The 21023-nt window shown below is 43.7% G+C and overlaps 1 protein-coding gene across 5 annotated transcripts in view; it reads left to right on the top strand.

Moving 5' to 3' along the window:
* klf12b (Kruppel like factor 12b) overlaps window positions 1–21023 on the top strand; it is a 301662-nt gene that overhangs the window by 123732 nt on the left and 156907 nt on the right. For all 5 annotated transcript variants that reach the window (XM_085998493.1, XM_085998489.1, XM_085998491.1 and 2 more), the window contains one exon: window positions 11219–11317. In XM_085998493.1, the coding sequence (XP_085854619.1) occupies window positions 11252–11317 (66 nt within the window). In that variant the 5' untranslated portion in view covers window positions 11219–11251. The remainder of the gene's footprint in view (window positions 1–11218; window positions 11318–21023) is intronic.

Genomic DNA, 21023 nt, shown 5'->3' with positions numbered 1-21023 from the left:
CGGTAAATTGTTGCTCAAAAGCCCACGAGAAGTCTGTGGACAGCTATAATCGTAATGAACGGCGAGTGCCATTCGTTCGCCGCTGACTGCAAAATCCAGGCCAATATGAAACCAGTTCGTTCCACAGCACTGAGATCCTTCATCCTGCTGAGCACAAAGTTAAAATGAGAAAACCCCAACAATTAAAAAACCATCCATTATTTATTTATTTATTGGAAGGCAATGCATTACAATTGGATTTCTTTCCATTTGTGTGTATACTTTTACACTTGCACATTGTCCAATGGATTAGTCATTCACTGGCCTCCCATTTGTTATGCTAGCCATTTTATTGTTCATCTAAATGTGCTACTTTAACACTTTTACTAAACAGAAACCCTGTGTGAATATCAATGGAAATCCTCACTAAGTAGTCATGAGGCTATCCTGTTATTGTAAATTTAGTTGTATTGTTTTCAGTTAACTTGTTTGTTAGATTTACAGGGAGTATCCCCCTATTTCCCAGGAGAGTGAGGTGGTTGTGATTGTTGGGGGTTGCAAGTAAATGTAAAGAGTAGAATCCTGAAGCAGATGATTAAGTACCAGGAAACCAGCTGCCAGGGTATGAAGAAACAGAGGCATGGTTTGAACTGGGAAGCTGAAGGCAGATTTGAAAATATGCCTGGTTAACATTGATTGAGGCAGCAACCTTTAGTCTTTAGGCTGGTTGTCCTGACTCGTATTGAATATGCGTCTGTGGCGCGCTATCCTCAATAGTTCCTAAGAGTTGGAAAAGTCATACTAGCTGGGTCCCTGGATATTTGAGTCACGGCACTGTTCAGTATAGAGTGGCAGTACTTTGTATTATAAATGAGTTGTCATGCTCCTTAGTGACTATTCCAAGTGCCTGCGCAGCTGGAACAGGAAAAATGATTTTATTTCATTCATGTTTGTTTTTGAGAACTGTTTGGGGTGTGAATTGTTTTCATGCTTAAAGTGAGGAATATCATTGCTGTGAAATGGAAGATTTTCCAGTTTCTGGCATGTTGGCATTAAGCACGAGAAGGTTAAGCATACCAAGGTCAGCTGCAGAGTAAACTTTCTCAGCCCCACCACAGAGGAGTACCTCGACTGCACCAGAGTAACATTATTTATTTGCCACAGCAGCCATCCTGTGCAATTGCTAATTGAGTGTCAATTTGTGCCATATTCTAGACTTTTTTTTTATTATAGGCACACGTCCACTAAAAACTGGGTGGAGACAGCCCAAACTCATTGGACATAGTACGTTACAACCAAAGTGAGACTTTGGGGGAAAAATTCAGTTGTTTGCGCCTCCCGCTAGCACCTTAAGAGGGCGCTAATGGGGCGCAAAGCAACTAGCGCCCGGGCGCGGCGATGTTTGCGCCGCAAAATTAACTAGACATTTTGCGGCGGCGCTAAACACTACCGCCACGATCTCCTGCGCCGGCAGATCGTGACGTCAGTCAAGTGTGCAAAGCCCCGGTAGCGCCCCGGACTGGAAATTGAGTGGTGCCCCCTGCCTTACCGCCTGCCGCTAGCAACGACAGCTTGAGGGGAGCGTTTTGCAGTCAGGAAGGGCCTGGGGGAGCGCTATTTAAAGGCGACCGCTTCCTGCCTTTTTTTGTTGGTGACATTTTTGCACCACGCATTCTGAGAGAGAGAGAGAGACTTCTGGAGAGATTCAACGCTGTGTGAAGGAGTTTTGGGTACTGAGCAGCACTTTGCAGGTTCATTTTGAAATGCACTTCCTTGCTTCGCCCGCGCTCTGAGGTAACACCTCGCTCCTCAGACTTTGCGCCTTAAGACAGGCGTGAAGCGCCTGATTTAGCGCTCCAATCACCTCCAGGGGCGATAAAAGCCAAGTTTGCCGTCGGAGGCGATAATTAGCGCCAGGCGCTAAACTTTGCGCACGGCCGATAATGGCGCCCCAAACGGGGCGATACTGAATTTTTTCCCCTTTATCTATTGTTATGGCCAAGACCCAGATAGGAAAGGCCAACACACTAACCCTGTTTCATTTAGTACAATCTTATTGTTTGAAATTGTTATAATGGGAGCTTTCTTCACTGCCCATTTTATTGCAGTTTAATTCATTCCCTGCCCTCATTGCCACGCACCTTTTCTTAGACCAAGTTGTTGCACGGGGGTAGGAAATCTATTACTGGGCTTCTCTCAACGGCACGCTTGATATAGTTGTTAGCAACTTCGCACAGCAGCAAGGGTTAACGCAGCTTCCACTTCTTCCCTCCATCTGGGGAAATGCTTCATTGGTGCCTCCGCACCAATTGCTGATAATCTGGCTGAGATAGGGAACTCGGAGATGGACGCGATGAAGAGCAGGCTCGTTTTTTTTTTTAACTGTTACATTACAAAATCAAGTGCAATTGCTATGCTAAGCAACTATGTGCACTCTGTCCCACACTGGAGTGAACACTGGGGAGGTTACAGCTCTGATAAAATCTGATAAATTCTTTTAAAAAGAAATCACTTTCTGTTAGAATGATGGATTCCAGTTTGAACTCTTGACCCTTCAGGGGCAGGAGTTGATTTAGCTTAATTATTAAATTTGTGGCTTTGTGGTTACAAAGTCCATTCTCTAACTAAACCAGACGTCACTGAAGATTGTAAAAGCTGCCTGGGATGTGAGTGACACAGACTCTCTGGCACTGATCATAGCGTGCCCTACATCGTCGTGTTAGTGTCGCAGGGTTACTTAACCCACTAGCCTTGCTGGCTAACATCATGTATCAGAAATTCAGGCGGCAAATTATTTTCCAACCATTTAAATTAACCACCGCAGGCACTGCAAAGTAGGAAAATTACCCTTTATGCTTCCATTACCAACAGCAGCTACTCTGATGGCGTCTCGAAGCGAGACTGCCAAATAGTAGGCATTTCTGATGTGGATTCATGCCCAATGGGAGCCAAATTGAGACTGTCTAAACTAATTTTTGTTCATTGTGTGAATCCCACCAAGGAGAATTTGAACTGCAGGGTATAATAGGGGAGAATTTCCCGAATCTGTATCCAGCGCAAGGAGTTGTGCCTAGAGAATACTGGAAAATCGGACAGGTTCCTTTGTAAGCGGGTGCACTGACCCACCCAATGTTCCAAAGTTTGCTGTATCTGGCTGTTCCAGTGCGGATCCAGGGATACGTCTCCCCAGATGTCTGTTGCAGTGTGATTCCCCCACCCCGAGTATGGCAGTTTTACAGAGCAGTTTATTTCTGGCATTGAGCCTTCCTACAAAATTCTCTCCGCTGACCAGAATTTGGTGGCTTTAAGGAGTGGGCTCTTCCTGCCAATGAAATCCCTGCCCACTCCAGGGGATAGCAAATGTATGTCACGGGTTTTATGAAGCAAGCTCTCCATTCAGTCTGACTGCAGAATTCCATGCACAGACTAAGGTGGGCTGGTTTTACAGAGCCGGCTGAATTTGGCATCGAGTTACTACAATATTCCCTATTCAAGTCTAATGTCTTTATGGAGAAGGGTGTTCCTGAGTCTGCCTTCCTACAAAACTCGAGTCATTGAATACTGAAACTCTCCTTTGATCAAATGGTCAAGAATTCGGCCTAACACATTGCTGGGTAACTGGTGACTGACTCCTTGCTTTTATCGAAATATTTTTCCATATTGGAGGCACAGGTTGACCTCTTTTGAGCGTCATTTAGCATCCTACAGATTTAGTATCACTACATTCAAATATCAAACATCATTGGTGTTGTTGAATGGTAAGTATGTGATGATTCAAGAATCCCTCATTCTGCTTTCAACCACCATATAGTTTTCTAAGCAACTAGCTGACTCAAAAATTCCATAGCTTTTGAAAAATAGACCGGCACACATTTTTAAAATATTGGTGTGCAAGTGAAGTATACTAATTGTTATGTATAATATGTGAACAGAAGTTCTTGTTGGTTAAGAAGTTTGGAGATGTACATAAGAACATAAGAAATAGAAGCAGGAGTTGGCCATACGGCCCCTCGAGCCTGCTCCGCCATTCAATAAGATCATGGCTGATCTTCTACCTGAACTTCACTTTCCTGCACTATCCCCATATCCCGTGACTCCCTTAGATCCAAAAATCTATCGATCTTTGCCTTGAATGTACTCAGCGACTGAGCATCCACAGCCCCAGGTCACTAAAAATTGCTCACAATTGCATTACATTGTATTTTCTATTCCAATCACAAGATATTTTTGCATCAAGTGTGATTAAAAACACTGCACTTCACTGTAAAGCTCTGATACATGGTGATCCCTGGTAACTTTCAATGGAGGAATCTTAAAAAACCATAAGAAGATGTGCTAGATACATGCTTGTATTGGTGCTCCCATAGTCAATCTTGTAATAAGGGTTAAAAACAGAAAATGCTGGAGATACTCAGCAGATCGGGCAGCATCCATGGAGACAGAAACAGAGTTAACGTTTCAGGTCGATGACCTTTCGTCAGAACTGGAAAAAAGCAGTTCTTTTTCCAGTTCTGACGAAAGGTCATCAACCTGAAACGTTAACTCTGTTTCTCTCTCCACAGATGCTGCCTGACCTGCTGAGTATCTCCAGCATTTTCTGTTTTTATTTCCGATTTCCAGCATCTGCAGTATTTTCTTTTTGTAATAAGGGTTAGTTCTTAAATTTATTTTTCTCCTCAAATTTTCCCTCCCATCTGTCCTGGGGTTTATTGTCCCATGGAGGGTGCTTTGTGCATTGCTAAAGTGTGAGCCAGGATAGTATCCATGGGTGACACAGCATCCACAGATGTTGGGGTAGTTCTTGACTTTGTGAGATGGCGTAAAGGGTGCGATAGCGAGTCGGCAGCCCATTTTACATCTCTCCTGATTTTATTTCCATTGACTTCAATAGAAATAAAAATTAGGGGAGCTGTAAATGGGCTGTTGATTCGCTATCACTCGTTTTACACTATCATACAAAATCACAATCTATCTCACAGTCTCTAATTTATGCTAATTCAGCACAGTTCACAAATTGAACAATTAACTAGATATTATTGAGATAAGTGCAGTTGTTGTGTTTGCAATGACAATGAGCCAGAACTGATTTACTAACTATTTAGGGCAGATGATATAGAATGCATAACAATTCTACAAGGGTATATTTACTTTAATGTTGGTATCTATCTACAACCACAGAAACAACTTGTATTTACACAGCGTCTTTAACGTAGTAAAACGTCTCAAGGTGCTTCACAGGAGCGTTATCAAACAATATTTGATGCCGAGCCACATAAAGGGATATTGGGACAAGTGACCAAAAGCTTGGTCAGAGAAATTGGTTTTAAGGACCATCTTAAAGGAGGAGACAGAGCTAGAGAAGTGGTGAGTTTTAGGGAGGGAATTCCAGAGCTTAGGGTGGAGGCAGCTGAAGGGACGGCTGCCTATAGCAGAGCAATTAAAATCGGGAATGCGCAAGAGGCCAGAATTGGCTGAACGCAGAGATCTCGGAGGGTTGTAGGGCTGTAGGAGATTAGAGAAGCATGTGTTTTTCCTGAAGACTGTAAGGCTAGATCAGCTAGTTGAGCCCACAGAGATGCAACTTTTTCATTTAATTATTCAGCAGAGACTGGGTGATGTATTGGGTTAGTACATTATCCTTCCCCCCCCCCCCCCCCCCCACCCCCGGGATACAAGTTCCAATCCAATCCAGCCTGATGTGATTAAAGCCTGAACTCCCTGCCTGCTGTAGAGGGAGAGGAAAAATTGCAGAGTGTGTCACTCAATGCCTCTCCTGCCCTCCTGTATTCCTGGACAGAGATTATGCTATTGTGCTCGTAATCCAGAGGCCTGGACTAATAATTCAGAGAACATGGGCTGGATTTTGATACTGGAGGCGTGTAGGAGGCGGGACTACAATTTTTGGGGTTGTAATCCCGCCTCCATCGAATTGTGGCCAACCCACGCGATTTTCACTTGATTGACCTTGTTGAGCTCGCCCAGCGGGCTCAGCAGGCCAATTAAGGGCCACCCGGCAACAGGTGACGTCACAGATTGACATTTCATCTGTCAAGAGCTTTTGACAGATGAAATATCAGCGTTTGACAGCTCTTTGAAGCTGTCAAAAACTGACAATCTGTACACAAAGTTAATTCCTTCCTCTCAGGCTGATTTAGAGATCTCTCCAGAACAGAAAGCTGAATGCTACAACTTTTGACAGCTCGCGGCCATTCTGCTTCCTGTGCCGGTGAGATGAGGGACTCCCGAGACCTGAAGGAAGGAAGGCTGTACAGGTAAGTAAAGGTAAGTAAAACCTCTTTAAACACTTTACACACACCAAACACACTTACCTCTGCACTCATGCACCCATCACTCACCTGAACACCCGACATCTCGAACCCTCCAAGCCCTTCAGCCCGACGGTCCGCCTCGCTAACTTGGCGTGGTTTGGAGCCGTTGGGAATCCCACACTTCAGGAATTAGGCTAAAAACTGCCTGTTAACTACCTGTTAACAGGCAGTTAATTGGCACTAATCCTCTTCCCGCCTCGGGGAGGCGGCTCCCAGCACAGGTTGGGTATCCGCCTCCTTGGAAACTGGCATGGGGGCGGGATGGGTTCATGCCCCCTGATTTTAACATTTTAACCCCCCACACGTCTCCAATCCCGCCTCCACGGCCCAATGGAAATCCTGCCCATGAGTTCAAATCTCGCCATGGTAGTTTGCGAATTTGAATTCAGAAAAAAATCTGGAAATAAAAAGCTGGTATCAGTAAAAGTCATAAAAACCCAACTGGTTGACTAATGTCCAATAGGGAAGGAATCCTGCTGACATTACTCGGTCTGGTCTATATGTGACTACAATCCCACACCAATGTGACTGATGCTTAACCACCCTCTGAAGTGGCCGGGCAAGCTACTCCGTTGTATCAAACTAAGGGCAACTCGGAGTGGGCAATAAATGCCAGCCTTGCCAGAGACGTCCACATCCCGAGAACAAATTTTTTAAAACGTGAGGCTGAATGAGATGAAATAGCATGAGAGCTCAGCAACACTGCAGAACCGAAACAAAAGCGAGTATGACCATGCCCCAAAGCTCTGTGCCAAGCTGTAAGTTTGTGTCTACATTTCCCTTCATGGCAAGTTCCTGATCATGGCTGTATTATAGAGGGTGTATGCAAAGTGAAGAGCGGGTGCTCGCCGAATGGGAGAAATTGTTCCCCGGGTGGGTGGTAAGGCGCTTTCAGTGGTAAATATGCACTGCAGCAACTCGCCAAGGCTTCTTCGGCAGCGCCTCCCAAACCCGCGACCTCTTCCACCTAGAAGGACAAGGGGCAGCAGGCGCATAGGAACACCACCTGCTCCAAGTTCCCCTCCAAGTCACACATCATCCTGACTTAGAAGTATATCGCCGATCCTTCATCGTCGCTGGGTCAAAATCCTGGGACTCCCTCCCTAACAGCACTGTGGGAGTACCTTCACCACACGGACTGCAGCGGTTCAAGAAGGCAGCTCACCACCACCTTCTCAAAGGCAACTAGGGATGGGCAATAAATGCTGGACTTGCCAGCGATGCCCACATCCCATAAACGAATTTTAAAAATACAGTACGTATGAACAGTGCTTATTTATTATTGGTGTGCAAGTATGCTGTTGACCGCATTCATGCATGGTTCAGTCACAGCTAGCAGGAACACAAGCTATCCAACAGCATTAGATGAAACCATTCCAGTTTTTATCAAACAGAAATTAGACCAATAGGGATCAGTCCTTGGACCCCAGCTATTCACAATATATATTAATGATCTGGACGAGGGAACTAGATGTAATATCTCCAAGTTTGCAGATGACACAAAGCTGGGTGGGCGTGTGTGCTGTGAGGAGGATGCCGAGAAACTCCAGTATGATTTGGACAGGTTGGGTGATTGGGCAGAAGCATGGCAGATGCAATATAACGTGGATAAATGCGAGGTTATCCACTTTGGTGTCAAAAACAGGAAGGCAGATTATTATCCGAATGGCAATGGATTGGGAGAAGGGGAAGTGCAACGAGACCTGGGCGTCCTTGTGCACCAGTCGCTGAAAGTAAGCATGCAGGTGCAGCAGGCGGTTAAGAAGGCAAATGGTATGTTGGCCTTCGTAGCGAGAGGTTTTGAGTACAGGAACAAGAATGTCTTGCTGCAGTTGTGCAGGGCCTTGGTGAGACCGCACCTTGAGTATTGTGTGCAGTTTTGGTTGCCTTATCTGAGGAAGGATGTTCTTGCCATGGAAGGAGTGCAGCGAAGATTCACCAGGCTGATATCTGGGATGGCAGGAATGACATATGAGGAGAGATTGGGTCGATTGGGCTTGTACTCGCTGGAGTTTAGAAGAATGAGAGGGGATCTCATCGAAACTTATAAAATTCTAACAGAACTAGCCGGACTAGATGCTGGAAGGATGTTCCCAATGGTCGGGGAGTCCAGAACCAGGGGCCACAGTCTAAGGATAAGGGGTAAGCCATTTAGGACAGAGATGAGGAGGAATTTCTTCACCCAGAGAGTGGTGAACCTGTGGAATTCTCTACCAAAGAAGGCAGTAGAGGCCAATTCATTAAATATATTCAAGAAGGAGTTGGATATATTTCTTAAGGCTAAAGGGATCAAGGGATATGTAGAGAAGGCAGGAACAGGGTACTGAATTTGGATGATCAGCCATGATCTCACTGAATGGCGGAGCAGGTTCGAGGGGCCGAATGGCCTACTCCTGCTCCTATCTTCTATGTTTCTATGTTTATTTTTAAGATTTCCAGCATTTGGACACTGCTTCAATTCGACTTTTTTTAGAAGTAATACTCCAAGATCGTACGCCAACCTAAACTTACCAAGAAGACATGCTTCAGAGAAAGAACTAAAAGTTCTTAACCAGGTGTTTATAAATAAGAGATTGTGAGGGGCCGAAGCAGTGCGCGGAGTTGATGGAACGGTCGCACCGACTGCCTGAAGCCAGCATTTGGGAGGCCCCCAAAACCATTTACAGATTGAGGCCTCCTCAGTGCGCCCCAACTGGGAGGCCTGAGGCACAGCTGGAATTGGAACTCGGGCCTCATTGTAATAATTTGGGCGCCCTGCCGGCACTTATCCTCACTGCAGAGGCAGCTCGCCCATTGTGGGGGCTTCAATTTTGGGTCACCCTCCTCAGTGGCAGCAGCCCGAAGGTAATTCCTGGGGTGGGGGGTGAAAGTGAAAGGGCAACGGGTGGGAGGCCAATTGCAGCCCGGCAATTACATGGAAGCTGTGGAGCTGGGAGGAGCACCCCTGCTGCTTTTCCTGGCTCCATGGGAAAGTTCAGGGGGGGGAAAAAAAAGGAAATGAGGTTTCTGGCGGCAGCTGCTGCTTCGGCAGCAGTGACCTCTGAAGAATCTTGATGCTCCACTCATTGCCGACCAAGTTAGTGCAGGAGTCCTCAGTGGCTGTTGGGCCCCTCATTTACATATGCAAGGGAGTCAGATGCCTGTTTCAGGTGGGCGCCTGGGCAACCGCTATGCCAATATGGAGGCACCCAAGCCCCCGGCACTGATGGGGCACAGCTGTTGCTCCGCAAAATAGGCCCTCGCTGCATCCATAAAATGGCCGCATCGAGGTTTCAATTTCTACCCCAGGAGTTTTTAACTTTTTTTGCTTTGTTTCCAGCTTTTTGCTGCTGTAAAAATGAAGTCCTCCCATCGCAATTTCAATATTTTATTTTTTTCGGGACTTCCACATTGGGACCAATTGTACCTGCACAGTGTCGCGCTCAACCGCGTGACCTCCAACCTCGGTGATCTTGCATTAATCAAACAATAAAGATTTCCGATTTTAATTTGGTCCCCCCAGGTTTGCTTCTGCAGCAGTCTTCCTCTTGTATTTAAAAAAAAAAAATTAATACCTCCTTGCACTTTCAAATGTATAAGCATCAGGCAAGCCCTTCGTAACATGATTCCATGCACTGAAAAATATCCATTTCCTTTACTCATGTTTTGGTGGACACTTTAAAAAAAAAAAAAACTGGTTCACAATATAGAAGTGTTCCCACTTCCAATCTTCCCAAACTCTGACCTCCTCAAATCTTCACAGCCTCAACAGCCCGAGTATTCTTCCATTGTACCTCTCCGATTCTCTCGCTCTCTTTTCCCCCCCCCCTCCCCCCACTGCAGAATGTGTTTGATTTTGCTAAAAAACGTATGCTGGGGAAATGTTCACAAGTGCACGCACACCATGCTGTGACAATCGGTGAAATTCTTACCCTGTGGCGTGTACAGGAAAACAGTGAACATTTTTATAGGAAAAAATCCAGGGGGAAAAGCTGCTAAAGTGGAGGGTCGCGGAAGGGAGAGAAATATTTAGTTAAAGGCAGGGTGATCATACAATTCAGGAGCTAGAAGGGTATTCAGGCAGCAGATGAACTTGGATTTCTGTAGTATTGAGTAGCAAAAATCGTGTTCAAAACAAGCACAAAGGCAATCAAAATCATGACTGGGTGAAGTAAAGGGAAGACAATGGGCTGGGGAAGGTCAGCAGAATAGGTAAACTTGACTTTGATCCCTTAAGTGATGTACCTTGATCAATAAACAAATGCAAAGCTGTAAGTCATGGCCCTATGTTTCTCGGGACCGTTTTAATGATGAATTTAGTGAGTCATGAAATATTGTGAAATCAGCTTGTAATAGGGTGGTGAGAAAAAAACATCATCACAAGCTTATAAATTTTTCCAAACAGTTCATTAATCATGAATTTCTCAAATCTCTTCCTCACCCTGAACTGTTCCACTTCTGGGTTGCATGGATATTTTTCTGTGTGGCAGCTGTTTCCCCTTTGAGCAATGCTTCCTCAAGGGGGCCCAGTTCCATCCGCTCATCCTTCAGTGTCTGCCAGTGATGTAGCCTGAGGCATTTGCGCTTCTTGTATCCCTGGCTGGATTCCGAAAGGGAGCTTGCATTTCAAACAAAGCAGGAGGAGGGCAAGGTCCTCTTGGGTCTCCGAGAGGGAGGCACAGTGCACTAGGACCCCCAGAACGCCAAGTTAGCTCGTTGACACTCTGGCCTGGACAGCAGAGTAAACCGCAGTGAAGCCTGATGCCCAGGGATGCAACCTAAGTGTCTGAATAGTTCAAGTTGTATGATTGCAATAACTAATATTCATTTTAGACATTTCTGCTGGAGTGAGGGTGCGGGGGTGGAGGGGGGGTGGGAGGAGACTGCAAAATGGCCCTCTGACATATGACTATTTTCTACTTTCTCTGCAGTGCTCGAACAGCAAAGACGCCTTTGAGAACATAATGTTAATGCTTGACGGGATGCCGACAGCAAGAGTCAAACCAGAGCTTCTGGAATCTGAACGAGGGGTAAGCCGAGGTTTCCAGACAATTCCCTTTTCCCCGATAGCAGTAATTATTTCCAGACCTTTCCATGGCCAGTCTCCTCACAGCCTGAACCACAAAGTTCACATCCATCTCCACCCCTCCCCCACTCCTGATGATGTGCAGTCTGACATCTGAGGAATGAACAGCGAGGCCAACGTGATATCACCACACTCTCAAGTTGAGAAAATGTGTTAGTGGAGTACATTTTAAACTGTCTGAAGTACAGATTTTTTTTTTTTTTAAGATATTCATATTATAAACATCCCCACCAGACTTGACCTATGATTTAAATATAAAAGTCTTGCATCTAACTCACTTGAAAGTGTCACGCTTATAAAGCTTCTTTCACACTTTCACCTAATATAAAACAGAAACAAATCTAAACAAATAGGCAAGTTACAATGAACAGACAGCATTTTTTTTACAAAAAAAGAGTCCCTAAACCAGTCATTTCCTGCTGGTTTCTTCTAACATGGAACTAGCAATTTATAAACAGCTGCCAATCTGCAAACTTACCTCGGCCACAGCAGTTAGCTTTTTACTCGCTCCACCATTGGCGGCCAATTACCTTCAGCTGCCTAGGACCTAAGCTCTGGAATTCCCTCCCTAAACCTCTCCACCTCTCTCTCCTCCTTTCTCTCCTCCTTTAGGATGCTCCTTAAAACCTACCTCTTTGACCAAGCTTTTGGTCACCTGTCCTAACATCTCCTTATGTGGCTCGGTGCCCAATTTTGTTTGATAATTACTCCTGTGAAGCACCTTGGGACGCTTAAGGCGCTATATAAATGTAAGTTGTTGTTGATAATGGCATTTAAAGGGATAGGCCATTCCAAATACAGCCCCCATCTTAGCAGCAGACTATTACATTGTGTGTTAGATAGTGTAACACTGCTGTTGTTATAAAGCAGCATATCCCCGACATAGTACAAGCACTGCCAGAGAAGATCCACCGGTAATATTTACTCAGCCTACTCTTAGCATGCAAAGGTATGTATGTTAACATTTACAGGCCTTTGTCAAATAAACAAAACATTTAAAATATTTTTTAGTGACTGCAACAGGAATTGTTGGGCTCATAGAAGATCCACATGAGGCGAAACAAATGGAATCCTCCTATTGGCATGGTTTAGTGTTGATAGTTTCCAGTGGAACAGTGAAGGACACTGCCCAAGGTTTTATGGTAGAATGTGACAATATCAAGGGGAGAGAGAATGGAAATGACTATGTTTACAACAACAGCTTGCATTTATACAGCACCTTTTGAACGTAGTGAAACATCCCAAGGCACTTCACAGGAGCGTTATCAAACAAAATTTGACACCGAGCCACATAAGGAGCTATTGGGGCCCGTGACCAAAAGCTTGGTCAAAGAGGTAGGTTTTAAGGAGTGTCTCAAAGGAGGAGAGAGAGAGGCGGAGAGGCTTAGTGAGGGAATTCCAGAGCTTAGGGCCCAGGCAGCTGAAGGCACGGCCACCAATGGTGGAGAGATGGTAATCGGGGATGTGCAAGAGGCCAGAATTGGAGGAGCGCAGATAATCTCAGAGGCTTGTAGGGCTGCAGAAGGTTACAAAGGTAGGGAGGGGCGAGGCCATGGAGAGATTTGAAAGGGAGGGTGAGAATTTTAAAATCCAGGCGTTGCCGGTCCGGGTGCCAACGCAGGTCAGCGAACACGGGGTTGAATTAAATGATTACAATGAAAGGATAAATAAATGAAAGCAAAAACTTGGCAGTGTTTATGTTACTAATATGGCAAAGACAAGCCATGTTCTTGTACAGGTCTTGAATTGCTAATAATGGCAATTGCAGACAAAAGAATTCCTATGAAAGTGCTATTATGCTAATATCACACGGCATGATTTTATCCCACTTGTTTTCGATATTTAACTATCATTTTGGGAGGGGAGGGGCAGAAAGAAGTGCAATATGTTCCTTGGCCCAACCACGCACGTAGGTGCACAATTCTAATCTCATTGTAATAAATAACTGAAATTTAAATCATTTGAAAGTTTATTGCCACTTAAAAGCATTCCTAAATTACATACAGTGGAGATAAACATCACTGGTGATGGAACATTAAAGTGAAAGGCCATGTGAATGGAAAGCACATGAGTCAGTTACGTCAGCATTGATTTCCATTTCTGTCAGATTTTTCTTCTCATAAGCAGAATCATAGAATGGTTACAGCACAGAAGGAGGCCATTTGGCCCGTCGAGCCCGTGCCAGCTCTCTGCCAGAGCACTTCAACTAGTCCCACTCCCCTGCCCTTTCCCTGCAGCCCTGCAAACTTTTTCCTTCAGGTACTTATCCAATTCCCTTTTGGAAGCCATGATTGAGTCTGCCTCCATCACCCTTTCAGGCAGTGCATTCCAATGTACCAAAAAAGATGGGGTTTTTTTATGTTCAGGATATTCTTTTGTATCATCCTTGTGTGAATGTGGGGGAAAAAAGCAAGTTGCTTTTTTACAATAGACAATTGGTTCTGCTTCCATTTTATGAATTACAGCAGCTCCTCTCTCTCGAGCACTCCCTGCCCTGCGATGATGGGTAGTAACACCACTCCTGACTGAGTAGAAGCAATATTTAACAAATCAAAATGCAGGTCTCCAAGTGATCACACCTGTGTAGGATTGTACAGCCATTCATAAAAGTAGAGGACAAATATGTACTAAAGTGACTGGATTCAGTTGTTTAACCACTAATGTCTAAGTGCTCTCCATTTAATGAGTGTTGCTCTTGTCACACATCTGCAGTCTCCCCTAATGCACAGATGTTGTACTTCAAAGTATGACACTCAAAATTGTCTGCAGAGCGAACAGATAATGATTGACTTTTATAACCATTATCTGTTAAGTTAACCATGTTGATTGACTCAAATATATCATTGACTAAATCTGAACTAAGCCAAAACAGATTTATTCACTGATATATTATGCAATATCTGTTTAGAGTATTTACATAGTATTACATAGTATTTACAGCACAAAAACAGGCCATTCGGGCCAACAGGCCTATGCAGGTGTTTATGTTCCACATGATCCTCCTCCCACCTTACTTCATCGAACCCTATCAATAGATCCTCCTATTCTTTTTCCCCTCATGTACTTCTCAAGCTTCCCCTTAAATACATCAGTGTTATTTGCCTCAACTACTCCATGTGGTAGCGAGTTCCACATTCTCACAACTCTCCTGAGTAAAGAGGTTTCTCCTGAATCCCTTACTGGATTTATTAGTGACTCTTCCATTTATGGCCTCTAGTTTTGGACTCCCCACCCCCCCCCCCCCCCCTACAAGTGGAAACATCTTTTCTACATCTACCCTATTGAACTTCTTCATAAAGACCTCTATTAGGTCAGGTCTCAGCCTTCTCTAGAGAAAAGAGACCGAGCCTGTTCAGTCGTTCCTGATAGTTTTAACCTCTCATTTCTGGTATCATCCTTATAAATCATTTTTGCACTTTATCCAGTGCCTCTATATCCTTTTGTAGTATGGAGATCAGAACTGTGCACAGTAGTCTAAGTGTGGTCTAAGCCTATTAAAAAAGGCAATGTGACATGTAGACACAAATGCATAGTGGGACCTGTTGAGACACTTTGGCTGAGAGTGATGGCTCTGGGAAACCCCATGAACTCTAATTGATGTTTTTCACATGGGAACAGGCATCCAATGGAAATAATTACAGACATTTCATATATAGAAAATGCTAATGTATAGATATGTTTAGTCACTTTTTGCAAATTTTATTATGTTATGAGTCTTATTTCCAGCACTAAGTCCGCAGCAAGGTGGAGAAACCAAGATGGTGATCAAAAACATTGTGAAAAATATTTTGAGCATTTTCCTTTCTTTATTGTGAATGTTTTCAGTCCCACAAATGTCCCACATGTAGATTGCTAATCTGACCTCTTGATCTTTGATTGCCTAGACTGCTACAACCAAACTCAATGCAAGCTTCACAAACAGTAACTCATTTTTCTCCTGGGAATTCAGTCCTCTGGTCTGAATATTGAATTTATAACTTCAGATAGAGCTTTTCTCTTTTCTTTACAGCAGAGGTGCCGGGTATGTGCAGTGGGCCTGTTCACATCTAAGGGAGAAGTGTTGATGCTTTGGGTGTTGGCCCTTGATGAGGACACTGTTCTACGAGGGCTCAGATGTGGGCCTGTTTTCCCCTTTTTGGGATAGGTGGACGTTATATGTGTTTCCAGTATTTCCTGCTTTAATTTCAGACCTCATGTCTTCCCCATGCTTTTCACCATCTTTTTTATTTGCACATTATTTCATTCTTCCAATGTATTTTCATATTTTCACTGATTCATTTTTTTTTTTTATGAAGGTTACTGCCTCTCCAATGGCCACAAATATAAGATAGTCACTAATAAATCCAATAGGGAATTCAGGGGAAACTTCTTTACCCAGAGAGTGGTTAGAATGTGGAACTCGCTACCACAAGAAGTAGTTGAAGCGAATAGAACAGATGCATTTAAGGGAAAGCTAGCTAAGCACGCGAGGGTGAAAGGAAGAGAAGGTTATCCTGATGGGGTGAGATGAATTAAGGTGGGAAGAGGCTTGTGTGGAGCATAAACACCAACATGGACAAGTTGGGCCAAATGGCCTGTCCTGTGCTGTACATTCTGTAATTCTATGTAATGCTTGCTGGCCATTCAACCCATTAACTTCCCCTTGGTGATTGAGTATTTCTTCCACCATAATAGAGGCCCAGAACTTGGTGTCGGGGGCTTGCCGCGCGTGCAAGCCCCCGATGTGCGCTCACCCTGCGCGCCGACATCTGAAACCTGGCCCGCAGTGGATTTCCTTTCAGTGGCCCGGTTCTGATGTCGACGCGCTGTGCTAACCTGACCCAGCGGCGTAGTTAGTGCGATGTGCCGGCTGGGATCAGGTGAGCACTGTTCAGCCAATCCGGGGAGGGGAAACTTCATTCATAAGTTTGAGAGTAAGAACTGTCAAACTCATGAGAAGTACTGCACCCCAAAACACTACTTAAACTTTAAATAACATTTTAAAAAACATCCCAATCATTAAATTAAGTATAAATAAGTTTAAAAAAATAATTTAAACAATTTTTTTTTTGAAATAAATACATTTTTAATAAAAAGGGTCTAAAACTAAACTTACCTTATTGTAGATTCTTTAAAATAATAAACCTGTGGAAAAAGAATTTCTAAATTGCACTAAAACACCACTTACCTGTAAAAATAAATACTTACGTGTGCTTTTTACAAGCGTAAAGACCGGAGGCCTTTACACATGCGCAAATCCCCCAAAACAGAGAAAATCCAAGACACACGCGCTGCCCCCTACAGCGCACGCGCTAGCCTCTTCACCTCTTGGGTTAGAGGACAGGAAATGCCGGTTTTCAGCGCATGCGCTGTGCATGCTGAAAACCGGCATTTCCTCTGGCCAGACGCGTGGGTACCCCTTCCGTACTCACGCGTTTGGGGAGGAATTTCTGCCCCAGAGTTTTCTTACCTTTCAGTTTTCAGCTCTGAAGTAGTCTTTACACCCAAAATGTAAATCTGTCTTTTTAAAGAAAGACTTACATTTATATAGCACCTTTCACGACCACCAGACGTCTCAAAGCACTTTTGAAGTGTAGTCACTGTTGGAAACGCGGCAGCCAATTTGCGCACAGCAAGCTCCCACAAACAGCAACGTGATAATGACCAGATAAACTGTTTTTGTTATGTTTTAAAGGGATAAATATTGGCCAGGACACTGGGGATAACTCCCCTGCTCTTCAAAATAGTGCCATGGGATCTTTTACATCCACCTGAGAGAGCAGACGGGACCTCGGATTAATGTCTCATCCGAAAGACGGCACCTCCCGACAGTGCAGCACTCCCTCAGCACTGCACTGGAGTGTCAGCCTAGATTGACGTGCTCAAGTCCCTGGAGTGGGACTTGAACCCACAACCTTCTGACTCCGAGGCGAGTGTGCTACCCACTGAGCCACGGCTGACACTGGCACTTAGCAGAGTGACGTCAGTACTTCCAGCATTTTCTGTTTTTATTAAACAAACTTGCCTCTGTGTGTGTTTTTAATATTTGCCGATGCATGTGAGTGACTTTACGTGGGATTCAGATGGTTGTTTCTCCCAGTACCCAATAATAGCAGTGGCTCCCTTACCATTCTTTAATCCCTACCCAATATGCTACCCAACATAAAAGAGATGATGCCAGCAAATTGAACATTTTTCTGACAGCCGTGTTTTCTGGCCCATTGCTCAGCTGTTCCTGCTGGCCACTAGATAAAATGCACATTGCCAGAAGCGTTAGACCTGCTGCAATAACATTTTTTGCAATGCAATTTATGAATTGTTAATATTTAATTGTTGTTAAAACTTTATAATTAATTGTTGTTAAAACTTTATAATGGCAAAATAAATCATTTGTAATACCAAATACAATCTGGAATGCAATGATGCAATTGCATCACTAATCACATCCTTGCTCGCTGCTTCGTACATGAACACGGCCAACTGTCTTCCAAGACACTGTGCCAAGCCAACAATAGCCCAGTAAAGCCTCATCATGCAGGTGACCGGCAGATGAACCTGCAAGTAATCCCTCGGAAGCCACAATAGCCGCTTCCCAAAGCACGATTCCTCAAGGGTTTCAATAAGGGAAGTTGAGCAGCAACTCTAGGTGAAAGGTTTTTGTAATGTATGTACCTTTAAGGGGGAGAACTACTTTTTACAGCTCCTGTATCCTGTAGTACCGGCAGTGACCACACCTGTATATAAACCCTGAGTCGTGATCTGTACAGTCAGTTGCAGTTTGAACCCTCATTCAGTAAACACCTGTTGATCGTTCCCTGCAGTCTGTTGTCTGATTATTGAAGGACACAACATTAAGATACACGGATATAACAGTTTTTATTACTAAATGCGAGTATAAATAATAATTTTCACCCAAAGCAAGCAAGTTTTACTCTTCTTGGGATATCTATTTGATTCTCAGCAAAATACTAATCTGTACGTTTGTGACCTCATTCCTGAAATATGTATGTTTAAATACAATGGAAAGGCAGACATGAGACACTCGCCACTTTAGTCAAATTCTGACAATCATTTTGCCAGCATACCAAATCATACCAATGAAGCAGCTTAGGACAGACCTCAGAGACTGATCTGTTTAAAAAAAAACATTTGCTGCATTGTCTGTGTGCAATATAAACACACGCACAAAACATTGGTAGAAAGCAATGTTCCCGTTCAGTTGCGCGGCCGCAGCGGTCTGGAGGTCCCGCGCAGGCCGCTCAATGGCTTTTAAATGGGGGGGGGGGGGGAGAAACCGCGCATGCACAAATATTTGAATGGGTAATGCAGCTCATTAAAGGGGCTGCTCACCCCCCAAAAAAATTAGAGGGAACATTGGTAGAAAGTATTCAGTGAATGGGAATGAATTGCAATGAACATAGATAAACACGTCTTGTGATTTTTCTTCATATACTACAAATATTAAAGGTAAAAAATCCAATTAGTGTTCATTTATGATACAAGTATTAATTTAGAGAATCACCATATAATCAATAATGGATTCGAGAACCAATGACTATAGATTGGTTGAGCAAATAGTTGTTAACAGGAGATTGGAGTTAATATAAAATAGCAGCTTCATCGGTGACCGATTATTTGCCTTTGCTATTCAGTGAAGTGAAAATGTTTCTAGTCTTCAAAACTTCTTATGAAAAATGTCAAATTTCTTTGACACATCAAAAGCATTATTGTGCACACGCAAATGGACAGTCGCAGTTTTGTCAGTGAAAATGAGAAGCTTTATTCCGTGCAGGTGCCCTGTTCACGTATAATATGACATTCAGATACTGGTCACGCTCCCTACCTTTTCCTCATTTCCTTCGAAGGTGTTTTTCTTTTTTCACACAATTGTCTCTGACACACAGTTTCTTTGCTACATCATCTTTTCGACTATAGTTATGCATCCAAATACACTTTTGCACATTTCAAAAAAAGAAATTTGGGTGTGACTACAGTACTGCTGTTTTCTCAGTTTGTTTTCTAGTTTTTTTTCAAATTAACATCCAATTCCTATGATCTTTCCTGTCAATTATGCCCCTGGTCAATGTAAAAAGGTGATCTTTTATGAGAGTTTGCATATTTAGGGGTTCGTTCAATGGAGTTACAGATTTCTATCTGCTTTAATTCTTTTTGCATGCATCTGCCCATACGTATGAAGCGTGTATGCATATTTCCTCAAGAATTCAAACTTTATCCCACTGCTGTTTCATTTTGAAAAAAATGCACTATAATTTTTTTAAAGCACTATTAATGTAGATATAATTCCATTTTGCTTACATGGCTCCTTGGGGGTAATTTTAACTTTGAGTGACAATCTAAAAAGTGCAATATCGAATTGTCCACCCATGACTTCAATCAGAAGGAATTTCGGGCGTGGTGTATAACGGGCAGCTAATCCCATAGCTCCCATTTTGCACCATTGCTCAATGTTAAAATTATCCCTCTTGTCTCAGTTGTCTCGATTTTAAAATTCTCATCCTTGTTTTCAAATCCTTCCATGGCCTCGCCCTCCCTATCTCTGTAATCTCCTTCAGTCCCAAAACCACCCCGCGCGCCCCCCTCCCCTCCCCACCCACTCCGAGATTTCTGCCCTCTTGAGCATCCCTGATTCTAATCGCTCCACCATTGGTGGCCGTGACTTCTGTTGCCTGGGCCCTAAGCTCTGGAATTCCCTGCCTAAACCTCTCCGCCTCGCTACCCCTCTCTCCTCCTTTAAGACGCTCCTTAAAACCTACCTCTTTGACCTCTGCACTAATTTCTCCTTCTATGGCTCGGTGTCAAATTTTTGTCTTATAATACTCCTGTGAAGCGCCTTGGGATGTTTTACCACGTTAACGGCGCCATATAAATACACAAGTTGTTGTTGTCGTCAGGTATTTCATGAGCTTAGCTTTATTCTATATCACTTTGATTTTAAAAAAAGCTTGCCTTCAGCAATATTTTGCAAGACAGGTTTATATTTTTACGTTGCTTCCAGGCAGAATGACTGATGGAGTAATTCTTTTTAGGCTCTTATTGAGTCTGGCTAAGTTTCAGAGTAAGCTAGGGAAAGCTGATGACCTAGACTGAGATCAGTGTCTGGCTGCAGTCTTGGGTAGCAGTGTTATGTCTAAGATCATAGAATTACATTAAACCCATTAAAAAAAACGAAGATATTTAACAGTTCAACCAAACTGTTGGATATTGCATGAAATGGTTTCTTTCCTGGGAGATGATGTAATCTGGTCAAAATGTGGAAAGATTTTGTGTTTAAGCTGGCCAACATAATGACAGATGGAAAATAGCTGAGGTTTTATCTGTAATCAATGGTTTTTAATTAGTTTCTGGACATTAGTCCCTTAAAGCTCTGTTTCCAGACAAATCCCAATCTCTTAAAGCTGCATCTCAAGACAAATCAAAACCTCAACAGGCAGTTTAATTATACTTGCTGTGGTAAATTGATCTTTAAAAAGCAAAAGAAAACCTAAAAATGTCCTGTTAAGTTGCAAACTGCTACGGCCTTAAGTGGGGCCATTGTGAACCTTGTAATGAAATCGGTCCGATCACAGGGGGTGGGGCGGGGGGGGGCGTGGAAGCAGGTTAGTGGGGGTCCGGGGGGAAGCTCATTTGCTCCTCCTGGCCCACAAGCAGTA

Source organism: Somniosus microcephalus, chromosome 10 (assembly GCF_052327205.1).
Source record: "Somniosus microcephalus isolate GS21.2 chromosome 10, FLI_Smic_1.0, whole genome shotgun sequence".
Classification (NCBI taxonomy): Eukaryota; Metazoa; Chordata; class Chondrichthyes; order Squaliformes; family Somniosidae; genus Somniosus; species Somniosus microcephalus.
The sequence above is the reverse complement of the archived record's forward strand: the minus strand, read 5'-3'. Positions and strand labels throughout refer to the sequence as shown.